Here is an 18,996-nt window from a genome sequence, read left to right as displayed (position 1 = left end):
TTGTGTAGAATTTCGATGTGGGACTGTGGACATTCAATGTGGGTATGCCAAGTGTCCAGAAGGCATTTGGGCCTTCAGTCTGCGATCGGTATGCTCAGATGCCGAAGACTCCTCTGCCGATGACGAATATTGTCTACGTGTTTATCTCTTATTGGTTTTTGATTTTGGTATCAACAATTGGCATCACTCTTTCTTCCCCAAAAGGCGCAGAAAAAAAATATTGAAATTGAAGATTTTTGACATTATTGCAAGAAAAAAGAAAAAGAAAAACTAATTTGACCTGATTGGAATTGAAGATTTTTGCAACCATTTTCCATTGTATACAAAGGCTGTAGAAAGATTTATGAGAAACATAGTAAATGCAGATAAAGACGTTGAAGGCACGAAGATTGAAAAAAAAGGAAGCTCAAGAAAGTTGACGTTAGCTCAACATTAATTTAGGGGAAAACAAATTAACGAAAAGTTTGATGACGTGACATCTTTTTAAGTGGTTAGATCTTTAAGATAGTTAAGATGTAGAGAAATACAGATAAATATAGAGGCTCGGAATTCATTAATGAGCATAATCATCGAAAGTAACTTATATGAATCGGATATATAACACATTTTTTTCTTTATCTCTTTTATCATAAGAAAACTTACTCACAAGTCATAATGCCTAAATTCTATCGTAAAGATTCACATTCATCCTTAAAAAAAGTGAATCATAACTCTAAATCTTAGCCAAAAACCTTGGCTCGTTGTCTTCTTTATGAAATTAGGTTGCAGCTTGCATTCAATGGCTACCCACCCCAAAATTGATCATGGCTCCCTTTGTGACACCTCAACTTGGGTAAGTCATTTAACACATTTACCAATTTTTGTTATGGGTCTCTGTCTTACTCATAAAGCCACAGACAATAACATGGCTTTAAAATCGGTGGCCCAACCGTACAGTATATATCGCTACCTACTTCCCCATAAAAAAACACATCAAATATTCCAACATTTTAAAACAAGAAAAGCAAATACAAAATACAAAAATAAATTAAAAAAATTCAATTCTTGTGATGCGTATTTATAAATACCCCACCGTAACAGTCTTCCCTCCTCACACTCTCTCATATATCCTTTTCTCTTTCCTAGTCTTTTCTCTTCTTCGTTCTTCTTCACCCCTGTCTTAAATTCACCAGAAGATAAAAAGGCTGCAAATTGAGCTCAAGATCCAGTCCAGCCCAGAACTTGTAAGTAGTAAAGTTTCTATCTTTCTATGTTTTCTGCGATTAAAGTTCGTTTAATTTACTTAACCACATGTCTGAATAGCTGTTAATCAAGGGATTAACTCCTCAATGTAGACCCAGATCTCCTGCTAATACATGAAAGCATTTGGCTTTAAGCATGTTTTATTGGGTTTACGCTAGTGAAATCAAAATGAGTTGTGCTTTGTTTGCTTTGTGAGTGTCAGTTTTTTTGGAAAATGTTGTTACATGTTTAGGAGTACGATCTGGGTCAGTCTGATGCTGCAATTTTCATGGATCCGGGTAAATGGTACTTTGGATGCTTCGCATTGCTGGGGTCTGGTTGCTTCTTTGAAAAATTGAGTTTAGAAAAATGAAAGGCTTGTTTCTTTTTGAAAACAAAGTCAGGAAAAGCAAAATGGGATTGTGTTGATAGGTTAGGAAATAATTTCTTTGCTATAAATTGTTCGCTCTGGCCTGCTTATTTTTTCATAAAAATATCTCATTGCCTATACTCTGCTGTCATCTCTTTTATTTATTTATGGATAGCTACTCTGCTGTTATCGTAATTAGGTGGATGTTCAGTTCTTTTATAATTATTATATGTCTTTTTCAGCTTATTTTACATGAAAACGTGAACATCAGATGGAAGAGTTTTTTTCTCTTCGATATTTTTTTAGGCTGATTGGAGAGAAATGCTAAAATTTTGATAGACCTTCCGGATTCAGGTGTACAGTGACATTTGCAAACAAAACAAACGTACTTTTGTAACACATTTTTTTTTCCTGGAAATACTAATGCAGCAATTGACCCTTAAACCTAGTGTCGAAGCTTATTTTGTCCGTGAATTTGCATTATTATTTCTGTTTGTTTCTTTTAATTATGCTAGTAAGCAATATATAATCTTTTTCTCCTGCATTTGTTAGAATACTTTCTTTGAATTGAAGTTTTAGGATTCTGAGTCAAATTCTGTATGCTGGATTATGCAGAATTCTTTGAGATATGGCTACTGCGTATAAACCGAAGAACATCCTGATTACTGGAGCTGCTGGCTTCATTGCATCCCATGTTTGCAACCGGCTTATCCGGAACTACCCTGAGTACAAGATTGTGGTCCTTGACAAGCTTGATTACTGTTCAAATTTGAAGAACCTTCATCCCTCAAGGTCATCATCCAACTTTAAGTTTATCAAGGGAGACATTGGCAGTGCTGACCTTGTCAACTTCATCCTTCTCACTGAGTCCATTGATACAATAATGCACTTTGCAGCCCAGACCCATGTCGACAATTCTTTTGGTAACAGCTTTGAGTTCACCAAAAACAACATCTATGGTACGCATGTTCTTCTAGAAGCATGCAAAGTCACTGGTCAAATCAAAAGATTCATTCATGTAAGCACAGATGAAGTCTATGGAGAGACAGATGAAGATGCTGTGGTGGGAAATCATGAGGCTTCTCAGCTTCTTCCGACAAACCCCTACTCTGCAACTAAAGCTGGAGCAGAGATGCTTGTAATGGCATATGGGCGTTCATATGGATTGCCTGTCATAACTACCAGAGGAAACAATGTTTATGGCCCCAATCAGTTCCCTGAAAAGATGATTCCAAAATTCATTCTCTTGGCTATGAAAGGGAAGCCTCTTCCAATTCATGGTGATGGATCAAATGTCAGGAGTTACCTCTACTGTGAGGACGTAGCAGAGGCATTTGAAGTCATTCTGCATAAGGGTGAGGTAGGCCATGTGTACAACATTGGGACAAAGAAAGAGAGGAGGGTGGTTGATGTGGCTAAGGAAATTTGCCAACTCTTCTCTTTGAACCCAGATACTCAAATAAAGTTTGTCGAAAACAGGCCGTTCAATGATCAAAGATATTTCTTGGATGACCAGAAGCTGAAAAACTTGGGATGGTCTGAAAGGACTTCGTGGGAGGAGGGTTTGAGGAAGACGATGGACTGGTATGTCAAGAATCCCGAATGGTGGGGAGATGTTTCTGGGGCACTGCTTCCTCATCCAAAAATGCTCATGGTTCCTGGGATTGAAAGAAAATTTGATGGTACTGATACTGGCGCTTCTGCCTTCTCTTTGTCAGCAAGTGATTCTAGGGAGAGCCACATGGTTGTTCCACCTCCAAAGAACAATCCATCCACTCAGAAGCCATCTTTGAAGTTTTTGATTTATGGTAAAACGGGGTGGATTGGAGGCCTTCTTGGGAAGATTTGTGAGAAGCAGGGGATACCCTATGAGTATGGACAAGGGCGTCTTCAGGAACGGTCACACCTCTTGGCTGATATTCAGAGCGTTAAACCAACCCATGTTTTCAATGCTGCTGGAGTGACTGGGAGGCCCAATGTGGATTGGTGTGAATCTCATAAACCAGAAACAATTCGGACCAATGTTGTCGGTACATTAACCTTGGCTGATGTCTGCAGAGATCACAACCTCCTGATGATTAATTATGCTACTGGTTGTATCTTCGAGTATGATGCTGCCCATCCATCAAGATCAGGAATCGGGTTCAAAGAGGAAGACACACCCAATTTCACTGGCTCATTTTATTCCAAAACCAAAGCCATGGTATCTTTCTCAACTATCCATATCTATTACTGTTATAATTTTGAAAAGAAACTTCGGACTATCTGCCAACTGATATCTCTCTTTCCCATTTTTGTGGCAGGTTGAAGAGCTTTTGAAGGAATATGACAATGTTTGCACTCTTAGAGTCCGGATGCCAATATCATCTGATCTCAGCAATCCCCGCAACTTCATCACGAAGATCTCACGGTACGACAAAGTGGTTGACATTCCAAACAGCATGACCATCTTGGATGAGCTTCTACCCATTTCAGTTGAGATGGCCAAGAGGAACTTGAGGGGCTTATGGAACTTCACCAACCCTGGCGTCGTGAGTCACAATGAGATTCTGGAGATGTACAAGAAGTACATTGACCCCAGTTTCAAGTGGACTAACTTTACACTTGAAGAACAAGCCAAGGTTATTGTTGCACCAAGAAGTAACAATGAGATGGATGCATCTAAGTTGAAGAAAGAGTTCCCTGAATTGCTTCCAATCAAGGAATCACTGATTAAATACGTCTTTGAACCGAACAAGAAGGCATTTTCTGGCTGAGCAGCAAATCAAGTGTTTCATGAAGTAGACCTCAATACCAATTCATGCATATTTTATTTATTTATTTTGTTCTGGGAAATAGAGTTATGTTCATGTGATGATTATTGTCATGATCCATCTGTCTCATCCCATTGGTTCAATTTGTTTCTGTAATAGCTATAAGTTTGCTTCACAAGTTGGTACTGTAGGTTCTAGTTTGGATAAGGAGCTTTGGAATTGCTTCAGAATATTTAAATTTTAAAAGGTCTTCTGTAAGTTGTGGCATATTGTAATTTCGGATATGTAATAAAGAACATGTAATTTTGAATAATTTATTCATACAAGTTTATCTATTTCTATCTATGGACCATTAAAATACGTGATGTCTGTATCAAAAACAAAAGAAGACATGATCTCATTTAAATATGTTATGTGGGACCATTAGATTAACTATGAATTACATTTACTTACTTTGAAGCATGATCGGTGCAAAATTTTCTTCCTACGCACAAGAGTCGATTGATGAATCAGTTTTTATAAAAGACTTGGAATTCTCTATAATAATAAAAAAAAACGAAAAAAAAAGAAGGAAAAACACGGACCTTGTGGTGATGTGGATGTGAAAAAAGTTACGAATTTTATGATTCTTTTATAAGGAATTGGTGGTGGGACGTAAGGGACTCTTTCTTTAAAACTGAAAAAACACAAAATCTCCTTGTTTGAACAAAAAACAAGCAAAATATCCCTAAACCCTTTTCTCTAATCCAAAACCACGTGGTTTCGGTCAAGGATTTAAAAAATAATAATAATGTAAGCACGCATTGTGCACAGCGAAAAGCACAACAAAGGAGGGTTCAAAAAGGACTTTTGTCGAACAGGTGGCTACACTGCCTAAGCGAAGGGGCAACATTCTAGCGCCTCTGTAGGTTCACCTCTGGCTACTATCTCTCGTTGTTTTTCTCCTTATTTATAATGGTATCCGCACGTATATATGAGTCAGGATCACATAACACACAAAAAAATTATAAATTTTGACACACTTTCTCAACCATTAGATGATGAGTAATTTAAAGATTAGAAATGAATCTGGCATTATTATTTTTATTTTAAAAATAATATTCATTTATTACTTTTTGGAAACATAACTCCACACTTAGACTAAAAAAAAAAAGTGAAACATAACTACACACAATTTCCTCTTTGCTGACAACTAAGCTAAAGGGGGAAGATGGCCACTGCTCCTCCTCCCCTCCACCCATCTTCCCCTTCCTCTCCTCATCTCCCCTTCTTTTCTCCCATATTTTCCTTTCCTCTTATCCCCTCTTCTCCTCCCCTTCCCCTCCCCAGATCGTCTAGATCTGTTTGGATCTAGGTCTGTTTGTCTGTTTGTTTTGTTTGGTTGTTTTTGCAGTGTTCTAGGTGACTGTTGTTGTCTCTGTCTCGGCGGCGGTGATAGTAGTGAAGCTGGATTGTGTCTCTCCTTAGGAGAGTTGTGATACCTGGTAGCTAATGTTTTGTCTCTGCTTTAAGATGTGGTGCTTTTCTTTACTCTGCACAAATCGAAGAACTATGCTTGGTAATAGGAGGTTTTCTTTGTTAGGTTCTGAGTTGAAGTGAAGTGTTTCTCATGGGTCTTTTTACTGTTGTTTCTGTGTTTGTCCTCCGTGTTCTCTCTGGTTTCTATTATGGTATGACTTACAGTTTGTATGGGTGTTAAAAGACTATGATTTTGTTCATAGAAGGCTTCTTTTGACAATTGGGATGTTCTACGGTCCTCTCCTGTGGGTTTACTATTCGGGATTTCTACGATTCTCTCATGTGGGTCTACTATGTTGGTCTTTAATTGCGGTTCTCTTCAGAGGTTTTTGTGTTAGGTTTTGTTTTTGACTTGTTCTTTTATTGTAATGGTCCAACGTGACCTGAATTGGACTCTCATGTTAGTCCATGACATGTGTGGTACTCTTTTCTCCCCTGGAATTCTTGTCCTAAGAAGGTTTTAACGAGATCACTGTATCATATCGCTCTTTGTACGTCTGTGGTTTTATGAATGAATTCTCCTTCTCAAAAAATAAAAAACTACACTCAATTTTCAAGATTCCTCTCTCCCTCAACACTACCCTTCATCTCTAGCTACCCCTAGCTTTCTTCTTTGGTTTTTTTGGTCCGACCCAGCACCATTTTCATTTGAACCAGCGGTGATCTTCGACTGATCATTCTCCAGAAATGGCATAGCGAATTCCCAAGGCAAAAGGTTGGGCAGGCATGAACTTATGCATTAATAACTCTCCATCCCTTCAATTCAAATATTAAGGAAACAAACTAAAAATCAATGGAGGAAGAAAAAAAAAAACACAAACTATTGATTTGTAGAACATTGATCTAAGACTATACAAAGACAGACTATTGTTGTGATGATTTACAAGCTTTCAATAAATCCCCTAGTTGAATTGAACCCCATTGATACAGCAATGTTAGAATAGCCATTTTCTGTTGGAGAATGTTTGCAACCTTCTCTTTAACCTTCTTCTTTGGACTTTCTTCCTTTTTTGCTTGACATGTATCATTCTCTTTACACTTAAAACAATGTCATTAATATATTATACAAGTTAACTTTTGCTTTCCAAGTTTACCCAAAAAGTGTTATGTTAGAAAGAGCGAAAGTCCTGGATGATCACCAAACTGATAACCTATTATGCAGATCTAGACCAGTAGCTCCTGCATGAGATCTGCTGAAAGCAGCCCGAGCAAAGAAGTTGCTTCAAAAGAAGGCAAAAGTAAAGGAAGAAAAGAGAGCTGAGGCAATGGCTGCTGGAGTTGACTGGCAAAGTGATGATTCAGGTGATGATCCTCCAGAAGAAATACACCAAGAACCTCCCCTGCCAGATCTTCTCAAGGATAAAGAGAATCATGGCCTTCTAATAGATTAGTGTAAGTCACTGGCTTCCTTGCATAGATATTGCGAACATTGGAGATAATAAATCTTGCTTTGAAATCGACTCGCAACATGTGTTCTGTTGCGGAGGAACTCCGGTCTCTTGGAGCTCAAATTGCATACAACACTCCGGATCCTGAGCATGGGGTTGACTGTGTAAAATACATTGCACACCAGCATCTATACAGCAATGCTGCCTGGAACTGCTATTACAAAGTAATTACCAGATTAGATGACTGGTATGCGAGGCATTATAAGTTTCTACGTGGTAAGCGAGACAAACTCAAAGACACTGCATCTCCGAGTATCATTTCTGGGCATCATTTTACTAAAAAGAGCCGTCATTAAGATGCTGCGAGAGAATACCTTGATGCTTATAAATTATTGCCAGAGAATCCCCTGATTAATCTGTGTGTCGGTACTGCCTTAATCAACTTGGCCCTTGGACACAGACTTTAGAATAGGCACCAGTGTGTTGCACAAGGCTTAGCTTTCCTCTACAAAAATTTGCAGCTTTGTGAATTCAGCCAAGAGGCTTTTTTTCAACATAGCCAGGGCATGCCATCACGTCGGTCTTGTGACGCTGGCAGCTTGGCACTATGACAAAGTTCTTGCAATGCATGTGAAGGATTACCCCATCCCAAAACTTCCCCATGAAAAGCCAGAGTCTGTTGAAAATCGATTACCGGGTTACTGTGACCTTCGCAGAGAAGCAGCTTTTAATTTGCATCTTATATACAAAAAGAGTGGAGCAGTTGATCTTGCTCGACAGGTCTTGAGAGATCACTGCACTTTCTGAGTAAGCAACTGATATTAAAACATCAAAATCCAGTTACTCTTTTATATCTGTACTTATTAAGTATATGGTTGATTCTCAATAACAGGAAATCTTTTTCTTTGTTGCAGATAATCATGTTCCTGATCTCAGATATTGTGACTGAATCGAATGAGAGGGTGGCCTCCTACTCCCCAGTCTGGTTCTCTCAAAAATGCTGATTATTGTTTGTATCAACAGTTCATTTTGGCCTAATACAGCTAAAGAAAGTGAGGGAAATGCTAAAGAGAAAGGCTTGTGATAAACTCAGCAAATTGCCTATCACATTATTGAAAGCCAGTGCTAAATCCTTTTTTCTAATCAGATGCTAAAGCCCTTATGTAAGTTCAAAACAAGGGCCAACTCGTTTTTTTCATTACTTCACGAAAGTAATATACATCACACACAAATGGTGAAGCACTTGATCAAGTCTTTTAATAGATAACAAACCAGGTTCTAAGCATTGTTTCAAACCGTTTGGATGAAAATTTAGAAATACGAACGGTTGAGATTTAGAGCTTGTAAGTAAATGGTATGAATATAAATGCTACAAAAAAATTTGAACCATTAATGAGATGAATTTTTGGTTGAATAGGTGATATAGATTGATGCTATAATGACAGTAAAACAATATAGAGGTATATGTAGTAATGTTTCTTGATAATGTTTTCGTGCATGATCACTATTTTGAAGTGTCAATCATAGTATTTTTTTATTATCTTGGTCAATCGTTCATAATTTCTATCATATACTTCAGAACTACTCACATGGTCAATTAACCGTAATGTTACTCTGATCATAGTGATTAGTCATTTCACAAGTACTCGCGTAGGCGATTAAGCGCAAGTAACTTTATAACTGTGAGCTTATATACTTCTTGTGGGATAGAATGCATTGTTGTTTCTAAAGAGTTTAGTAACATTTCATTTTTCCTTTTATGCAGAAGGGGGGATCGATGTTTGTTAGTGATGAGTATAGGTAGCCATGGTTAATATGAGCTTTAGAGCGTATTCTTAACTTCGCTTATGTTTTGTATTTGTTGTTCTCCAGTTTGTGATGGATAAGTGAAGATGTGTTGTGTTTCTAGACTTATGATTGCATAATTGCATGAAAAACCTTCTAACTTATGAATTTAAATGTTGCATTTACATCCAAATTTTAGCTAATTTCTTCTCTCTGTAGCTAGTTTTGAAACTTTGGAGTCTTGATTTCGGACAGGGTGTACCTATACCATTGAGGTGCTAAGCCTCCCAGGGTTCATCAGGCTGGGTCTGCAGAAGAGCATGCAAGGGCTAACAAAAAACAAAAATTTGATCTTGAAATTTGATATGTTTTTTTAAAAAGCAAAAATTTGGAATTGAAATGGTGTTGGACATGTTGTTTGAAGACAGCCTGATGCCTTGGCAGAAGAGCATGCGAGGGCCAACAAGGAGCTTCGGAATCTCCGCGCTTCCATGGACCTTCTAAATCAATTAAGAGCCCACAAGGAGGTACTGAAATTAGAGCAAAAACTTCAATTGAAACTATTATCGTTGCCCTTTTAACAGATAATGTATTACAGGATTCACCACCTTCTAAGTGCTTTTGCCTGGTAATAACACGTTTTGATTATAACTTCTTTCCAGGAAGCTAGTGCAGCAATCTCAGGAGCTAATGCCGATGAGGACCACCATCAGCGCACTACTTCTTTAGGGTAGCTTAGTATTATATGGATAACGAAATTCTATAGTGAGAGTGCTATATACGGACACCGCTTTTGTTTATTGTACCTCTGAACATATTTATATATATATATAACATATATGTAGTAATGTTTCTTGATAATGTTTTCGTCTTTGATTATTATTTTAGAATGTCAATGACAGTTATTTTTTATTGTATCTATGACTATATATTAATTTTACTAACGTCAGTCGTTTGCGATTTTTATCATATATTTCACACCTATATGAATTTTGCATGGATTAACCGTAATGTTACTTTATAATAGTGATTTAGTCATTTCACAAGCGTAACTCTAGTGTTCATTTATTTCACAAGTACTTTTTTTAAGCAAACTAGAATCCCTAGCCGATGTGACTTTTCTCATCATCTGTCTCAAAGACTCTCTTTAACTCCTGACCTAAGAAAACTGGAATTATGCCGCGTGTATATCTGTGGATATCACTTTGATCCAAAAGGGCCCCCAAATTGCATGTTACCAGGCTAAAGTTTGTGGAAAACACAAAGTTTGTGGGCCCAATGACACTGTGAGAGGTACACATACACCATCTGACTCCTTAATTTTAGCAAGAGAATTAGCTCAAAGTCCATGTGCGTTCAGAGCCAAACTGAGCCCGTACGGTCACATCAGCGCTTGTTGCCCTAAATTGTAGGTCCCGATTTCATGTGCTGATTAAGCTTCTGGTTCCTCAAAATTGGGGCATACATAACATTTCAACCAAGATTTTATAAGGTGAGGTGTCAAATGAGAATAATGTGCCCTAAATATTAATTAGAAGAAAGAAAAAGAAACTTTTGGGATGAGATTCTAGTAGAAAAATGTCACGATCGAGGAGAAAAATGTATCATACTTCACTGTCGATGGTTTGGATCTTTGTGCTCATACCCGGAAAATGGGAGGTTGAGTGTTTGCAATTAGGCTAGTTTGTATATGTTGTTTATACCATATATGATCGATCAATTATTCTTCGACGCGTAGAATACGGGACTTACAAAAATACTCATAAAGCTCAAACAATGCACTGAGGCCCATAAAACGACTATCGATAAGGAGAGCTTTTGGCAACACAACTTATCGATCCGACCAAAAAAGACATTTGTTTTATCAGGCTGGACAAAGGACATGTGGCAACCTCCCAGACAATGCCCACAGTCCCATACCAAAATCTCACTCAATGTACACACCTCCCAAGATATATATAAAAAGGGGCGCAAGTCCCCAAAATGAGATAACTGTTTCATCCGGCTATTTACCTCATACTCTGTCCAAATTGTTATTCACTCCGCCCTTAAGCTAACTTAAGCATCGGAGAGCCTTCGACCGGTACCACACCGGTGCCCAAGATCTTCTCGTAGCTCTTTGGCTTGCAGATTCTCCTTATCTGCCAAAGAGCCAAAGGAGGCAGAAGGTGACACAACATCTCTAAGTTGGGCCCAAAAGTGCTCGACTATTTTTGTGCATCAACATATACTAGCCCCTTGGCACATGCGTTGTCTTTTTTCTTTTTAATTTTCTTTTTAGAATTAATAAAAGATAATATGGGTAGTTATGTTCTATAAAAATATGACCTATTATCTGATTTTATTTTTAATTTAAAATTTTTAAATATGAAAATATGAATTTACCATATTAGCCTAATTTAATTAATAATTTAATTCTTAATATTTAAATTAACCAATGGCATTTTCTGGTATTTTGAATGTTTCACCATTCTCTATCTTTTGCTTTATATATATAGATAATTGATGTGGTCTTCTTAAACTAGGATGCTTAGCCCATTTTCTCTCTCATGACTCCCATTTTCTCTCTCATGACTAACCCTAGGAAACCAGTCAACCCTTTCTCAATAAGGGGGAGGAAGAGGTCACTGCCTCTCCTCCCCTCACCTCTCCTCTTTACTATCATCTCAACCCTCTCTTTTCTCCTCATCTCTCCTCTCTCTTGTTGGAAGTTTGAAAGCAAATGTCCCACATTGGAGAAAAACAAAAGGTTCCATATGCTTTATAAGCATGAAACCTTAACATCAATTAAATAAAGATTGGTGGCCTGATGGGCTTGGTAGTGAAGACTATCATGGTTGGCTTGCTTGATTAATATTAATATTTAATAATCAAGATTTGGGCTATTGGGGTCTCTAGAAAATAAAAGAAATATACCTAGCCCGAAAATAAAATAATTATTTTTTAATTTTCGAATTTCTTTTTGCAGAAGTTAAATTCAAACCAGAAAGACTTATCTTTTTGTTTGAATTTGAACATGTATAACTGATATCAACTGCTATTTTGAAGGGGTGTAATTCTATTATAAAACCACAAGTCCTAGGCCATAAGACGTATCTCTTTTTCCTTAAACTATCTCATATTATTTTAAAGTTACCAACTGTATTGGAGAGAAGCACACCAACGTTCGCCAGAATTCAAGGATCCGGTGCTGGACCCTTGAATTATAGATAGTTGAATCCTGGAAGATAGACGCCTGTTGAACTTCAAGCACTGAGAAGAGGCAAAATTCTGTCTTTAGGACATTACGAATACGTAAGCCTCTATCTTCAATAAAAGTCAGTATTCTGTACTTAATTTATATTTACACATTTATACAGATTTCGTAATTTTGCTACTGTTTATATTTTAAGAGTGTTGATGCTCAAAATGGCCCGGTCAAGATTGAGTCCAACTTAGTGATGAGGTGTGATAGATGATGGATGAAGGTGAGGACCTTCACCAAGTGTGTGAGGATTTGGGCAAACGCTAAACATATAAAAGACAAGATATACGTGGTTCACCCGAATGATGGGCTACGTCCACGGAGAAGGGTGTTCTCATTATGATAATGTTTGTTTACATTTGTACAAAGGGATTAAACCTAAATATAAAGATAACAAGTGAGAAGCCCAGCCTAGAGATGGGTCCAGAAGAGAGAGTCCAAGGCCTAAGGGTCTAGATCCAAGACCCGGATCCCCTTCTAAGGAAAGAGCAGTCTTCTTTTATAGGTGAGGGGGGGTCTCCATCTCTTGTAGTTTTCCAATGTGGGATTCCTCTTGCTTTGCTTAGAGTTGTGATTTGTGTTGATGCTTCTTTGGCTAAGGTGATGACCTCTCAAAGCATAGCACTCGAATGATCTAGCCTAGCTAGTTGCTCGGTCAGTTATGGTACAAACAAAGAGTTGTGCAATAATATAGTGATCCAATAGTATAAAACATTTACTGATTATATTCTAACATCTCTTCCCTCTACCATTCTCAATACCCTCCAACATTCTCACCATTTCCTCCCTCTTTGCTTTCTTTGGTGGTTTCTTTCCACTCTTGTGGGTGGATCTGAGACTCTATGTCTTATTTTAATTATGTGTCCCAAATTTTCCTTCAACCTCTCTCTAAATCCAATTTTGTCCAAGCATCTTCCATCTACTCCTTGGATTCTTTTTCTCCCTCTTCGATGTGGCCTTTCCTGCGGGGTGTAGAAGTTAATCCAAAACGCCATCTCTCGCGTCCCCATCGGAATGTGTATATAGCTCTTACTCTGGTGCTTGCACCACCACCTTCCACTTCTTTTATTCTTTGGGCTTCGGGTTTTCATTTCCCCTGGTCTTGCTTTGATTGGTTGCTGTATTCTCTATGGGGCATAGGCGGGTTCAAACTTGGTGGAGTTGGTGATTCATGGGTGGATGTCATTAAGTTGATATGGCTTTGTAGTTTATGGAACTTCTGGTCTTGGTGGCAGATTTGTGGGTCTTTTGTGTGCAGCTATGCTGTTTTGTGAGGTGGTGATGTCTCCTTTCACTTTCTGCCCACGTGGTGCGCTCCCTGTTCTATTGTCAACGGCAGCGGCTTTTGTGTGCTTAGGCTAGGGTTTGCCAAAATTCTAGGTTTGGGTATGAACTGGGATGTATGCTTATTTTTAGGCTCTGATTGTATTTGGGGTGGGCCACTAGACTATGTGTGTTGTTTTATTTTGAGTTCTTTTTTTGTTATTATGCTGGGTGTGCGAACTTTGTTCTAGACTTGGTTTGAGTTTAGATGTTCTTTCTCGGTTGTGTTACGGTTCTATTGTGCCATTGGTTTGTGCTTTGTACACTTGCCTATTTGGCATTTTAATGAAATGAGATATGATTTCAACCAAAAAAAGATGTAGTCTTCTTAGTTTGGTTCAAAAATTCTTCGTGCAAGATGTTCGTCCTTTGTTAAAAATGAATTGATACTAGTGATAATGTATTGATAATATCTTGATAAGTTTTGTTATTGACATGTCATCGACAATGATATTGATGCCTTATCGATATAAAATCGACAATACAGTTAGTCTTTTTTTACGACTGACAATAATCTATCTTAGTTTTAAGTTTCTTAAAACAAGATATTATCATGGACTCCACCTCCCTACTATATTCATGCACTCAATCGAGATTCTTTATTCGATTCAGCCTCCCAATATATAGCTTGTAGAAAGGACGGACATTCAACTTCTTTTGCTGGTTTTGCTTTGTGAGGGAAGAGATGGAGCGTTAATTACTCTTGTCTAGAAAGAATCCAATTGTAACATTGTTCAAGTCAAAACTTGTTATAACTTTGCATAAGCATTAGCCTAATTTTAAACTACAAGTTAATGTTGTCACATCATGCTTATGTGAATGAATAAGTTCTAAGAAAAGTAAAACCAGTCACACCCGAAAAATTACAAATGGATTTTTTGGTCTTCAAGTAACTTCTCAATTGTGAAAAAGGAAGGTTTGGCTTCTTTTGACCTAAATTGTGAAGCATCGCAATCTAGCTCTTAAAGTGTGGATTTACCTTTCCTTCAACTTTAGAGGGAGATGCTAATGGAAACAATGGGGCCTTTGTCTGGTTGAAAAGAGAAAGCTGTCAAAACACCAAAACTTCGAAAAGCAATATTCAACCCATGAAAGTTTTTACTTTGAAGTGATCCTTAAGAAACATCCAGCTTTTCTCTCAAAAGAAAGAAAAAAAAAAAGCACCCAGCTTTAAAATATTATTCTAACAAGGGCACGTAACTATTAATTTATAAGTACTTCATAATCTTTTTTTTTTTTTTGCTAAAAATATATATAACATTAAAAATCACATGCAAGGAGGAACAATACTGGATTTAGAAATAAAAAAGTTGTTGTTTTCCCAACTCCATTAATTTAACAACACCATAATCTATATATAAAGCAAAAGACAAAAAACATTGAAACATCCAAAATACTAGAAAATACCCATAATTAATATAAAAACATTCAAAATTAAAATTATTAATTAAATGAAGATAATATAATAAATTCAACACCATCATAGTTAATAATTCAACAAAGGATAGATGTGTGACCAAAAAATGGAAAACAGAAAAAGAGAGTCCAAAAACGTGAAATTACTAGCAAGTTATATATAATTATATGTATTAAGTTGACACATCGATAATCCATAATTGACAATTGAATGTGTAATAATTGCTCCTCAAGGAAAAGTCGTGAAGGTCTCTAACCTTCTCTTTGGGACCTTCTTCCTTTTACTCATGACAAATGTCATTTCTCTTTCACTTAAACTAATATTTTAATTACACAAAAGAACATTAATTGTATTTCCGTATTTGCCCTTTTTATTGTTTAAAATAATCAACAATAAAAAAAGGGGTTCTTCAATCACCCGATCCCCACCCCAACTCGCCCTCGCCCCACCTCTTCCTTCTCCTCCTCTGGTAAAACCCAACAGTCAACAGGACGATCACATCCACAACTCATCTCTCCTTCTCCCACCTGCGCAGCCACGCCCACCTCCCACCCCAGCCACTAATTTCGTTTTCCCACCCACCCAGCAGCCACATCCATTTTCCAACCCACCCATGTTTGATATTTATTTTTTTTATTTTACAATACCTCCTTCTTCACACATCTCTACACAAAAATATGAATATGATGATTTTGTCATCTTTGTATTTTGTTATTTTGTAAAAACCCAAAATTCAGGGAGGATGGTGGGCTAAAACCGATACATAAAGATTGGAGAGGGGGTGGGGGTGGGTGTGGTGAGAAATTGCAGGGAGGGTGGGTGGGGTATGAGGGCAGGGACGATGGAGAAGGGAGGAAGGGCTGGTGAGGTCTTCCAAATGGTTTTGAATTTGGGTTAAGGGGAGGGACCTGGAAATTTTTTTTTGCAAAAGCAGCAGGCTTGCAAAGACTCAAGAGGTGCTGTGGAGTTTCATTTGTTGACTTTGCCAAAGCAAAGGAGTCAGTTTGCTTAATCAATGGAGTCCAAGTGTGAGTATGGGTCTGGGTGGAGTGGTGTGTTATGAAGATGAGTCTGGGTGCGAGAGATAGAGAGAGAGAGAGAGAGAGAGAGAGAGAGAACGTGATAGAGAGAGAGAGAGTAATAAAAAAGTTGAAATATTTTTTGAATAAAACTACTCAATAAGGGTAGGTTTGGAAAAGAAAAGTTAGCTTGTTTTATGTATAAGAAGAATGACACATGTCAAATAACAAAGGGAGAAGATTCAAAATGTTAAAGAGAAAGTTGCTAGCAATCTCCAAATCATGATTTCAAATTCAAATAACCATGAATTTACTGTGTTATTCTAAAAAAAAATTACGATAATTGAATGTGTAACAATAATTTAAAGGTCATCTCATACATTAATTCAATATTCGTTCGACCATCCGTAGATAAGTACACCCTTCTGTGTTTATAAATGTCTTGTACAATCACTTTTCAGATGTTTTGTTAATTAAGAAACGAGTTTGAATCTGTAAAATAATGTTGACCAAGTAACGTTGTGAAAACGCAAATAATTAATGAGGACTTCCCGATTTTGCACGGCAAGTCAGGGAAGACATTTCTGCATGCTTTGTCATGCTCATGATTGATGTAGAAATTGAACAATTTGTCATTTGTTACCAATTGTTACTAGCTAGATAACAACAACTAATGGCAACGGGATATAATTCAATAAAACAGATTTTGATTTGCAAAACTAGTCATTTTAAGTTTGAAGTTCGAATCTCCACGGTGGTATTGCTCTTTATATATTTTTTTTTTAATGAGAAGCCCCCTATTTTATAATTTAGACTATCGCTTATACTCAAAAAAATAAAAACATAACAATAACTAATAATTAATTAATAGCATCTATCTGGCATTAATTTACAGATAAAAATGAAATAATCACAAACGATAAGGGTTGGTGACATCGCATTAATAAAGCAGTTGGTAGTTAAAAGTGCAATGCATGATGGCATTTATATTCTCACATGCAGGTTCACATGGATGTGATACAAATTTATTGGTAGAAATGAATGACCAATATTGACTAACTTTGGCATTTAAGTAATAAGAATCATAACTTTGGAATTCAAAAGTATTAGAGCATGTTCAATAGTAGCAAATTAAAAATTTTAAATTAAAGTTTGTTCACTTATGTGGTAATTTGAAAATATTTATTTATTATTTGAATAATTTTTGCTCCAACCGACTTTTCAATTTAATTAATGTAACATCATGAAAAAAAATGAAAAATATGAAAACATGTGAAAAATGTCTATGTATTTGTTATCTTTAAATAATAATAAAAAATGCACGTTTTTAACATTTTCAAGGTAGGTTTTGTTTTTCTAAAGTAAAATTAAATGTTTTGAAGAGTCAAAGTTAACTTACCAATCAGGGACGGACCCAGGATTTCAAACTTGACTGGGCTAAATTTAATTTCCACATAAACATACTAAGTAGATAGAAAACTTGACCGTATGATGTAATTTCATTGATAACAACAAATAATAATACCACTAATCAAAGGGGGACATAAACAATTTCTTCTACTTTCTTTCTTTTTTTCCGCTCGCTGTGCTTTTTTTTTTTTTTTCCTATGTGTAGAGATGTGCATATTTCTTTTTCTCCTTTTTATTCTCCAGTGCACTACAACGAATTACTTAGGATGGTAGCTTATTCAATTGGTTGGACTCACTAGCAGACCCATGATTTTTTTAGCAAAGGTGCAATTTTAATCAGGAATTTTTTTATTTATATATATATATATATATATAAAAACAAGCGTGCTCCATTGACGGCTTTTATTTCTTCAATACGTAAGAGTTAAGTTATTCTTGTAAAACTCTTTGTGGCGGCTTTTAACTAGATTGACGTTAGGTCTCTTCATGCATTCATATTATACATGAAAAATTGTTTTCTGTAAAAATATTGGCTAAGTATGAAAAATAGTTTTTCGGAATAATCATTTTTTTAAGATAATTTTTGGCAGCTTTTATTCCTTACACATCAAATAAGAAAACTTGATTTTATGGAATTTTTGTATGAAGTCTATATTGACTTAATGAGCCATCATTTTTAGCCTAAATCTTATTTTGCACTAAAACTGATTTTTCATATTTTGATTTGGTGAGAATTTGATTTTCTAGTATTTTTATTTGAATCCAAATGGGGGGTACTTTCTTATTTACATTGTAAACTTAAGTAAATGAAATAATATAAAAATAAATTAAAGTAAAAGGAGAAAGACATAATTTTTTAATGAGCTGGGAAAAAAAAAGTCACCTGGGCTATAGCCCAGGGTAGCCATGCCTATGGTCCATCCCTGTTACCGGTCCTTACGAGAGAGAAAGAGATCGTAACTTTGATGATTTAGTTTGATAAGACTGTTGGAAAGATTTTTTTTGATATACTTACTTATTGGAGCATCCCAAAATAGTTAAAGAGGCTATTAAAAATGCTATTAGAAACCGCAATTAATCTACTCAACTATATACATGAATCTTAGCTAATAGTGATGGATGATAATTTGATGTTGAATTGGGAATTATCTCTGGAGGAAAAAAGTCCATATGGGTTTGATGGCTACGTAATAGTCAATGTTTGTCACATCAAAGTAAAACCGATCAAATATTGCAATTAAATCCGTCCAATTTCAGAGTAATGCTCAGCTCCTCTCACTTGGCAGTTGAAGTGATGCCAAGTGATGTAACCCCTCTACGTAATTTCAGTAAGTTCCACTATTTAATTAACAGTGCCATGATGTAACATGTGCACAAGATCTCCTACATTCAAATTCCTCTTCGTATATGTATGAAAGAATATGATATAACACGTGAACAAATTCCTCTTCGTATATGTATGAAAGAATATGATATAACACGTGAACAAGAGGTTTTACGTTCAAATCCCTTTCTCATTTATGTATGAAAGAAATAATACGCATTAAA

The 18,996-nt window shown here is 36.4% G+C and overlaps 1 protein-coding gene and 1 pseudogene across 1 annotated transcript; both read left to right on the top strand.

The window, feature by feature from the left end:
- Positions 1 to 1,089: 1,089 nt before the first annotated feature.
- Positions 1,090 to 4,679, top strand: LOC117621492 (trifunctional UDP-glucose 4,6-dehydratase/UDP-4-keto-6-deoxy-D-glucose 3,5-epimerase/UDP-4-keto-L-rhamnose-reductase RHM1-like). The gene is made up of 3 exons (XM_034352005.1): positions 1,090 to 1,223; positions 2,207 to 3,794; positions 3,895 to 4,679. Exons 2-3 carry the CDS (start codon positions 2,220 to 2,222, stop codon positions 4,345 to 4,347), a joined length of 2,028 nt encoding a protein of 675 aa, XP_034207896.1. The 5' UTR covers positions 1,090 to 1,223; positions 2,207 to 2,219; the 3' UTR covers positions 4,348 to 4,679.
- A 2,289-nt stretch (positions 4,680 to 6,968) lies between these two features.
- LOC117621858 lies at positions 6,969 to 8,242 on the top strand (annotated as a pseudogene).
- Positions 8,243 to 18,996: the final 10,754 nt, after the last annotated feature.

Source organism: Prunus dulcis, chromosome 3, assembly GCF_902201215.1.
Source record: "Prunus dulcis chromosome 3, ALMONDv2, whole genome shotgun sequence".
NCBI classification, from domain to species: Eukaryota; Viridiplantae; Streptophyta; class Magnoliopsida; order Rosales; family Rosaceae; genus Prunus; species Prunus dulcis.
Note: the sequence above shows the minus strand (reverse complement) of the source record. Positions and strands in the feature narration are given on the sequence as shown.

What these genes read in the sequence shown, in the direction of transcription:
- LOC117621492 (XM_034352005.1), top strand. Translation starts at nt 2,220, where the DNA reads ATGGCTACTGCGTATAAACCGAAGAACATCCTGATTACTGGAGCTGCT. An exon ending in ATTCCAAAACCAAAGCCATG is followed by an intron (nt 3,795 to 3,894) that starts GTATCTTTCTCA and finishes TTTTTGTGGCAG; the next exon opens with GTTGAAGAGCTTTTGAAGGA.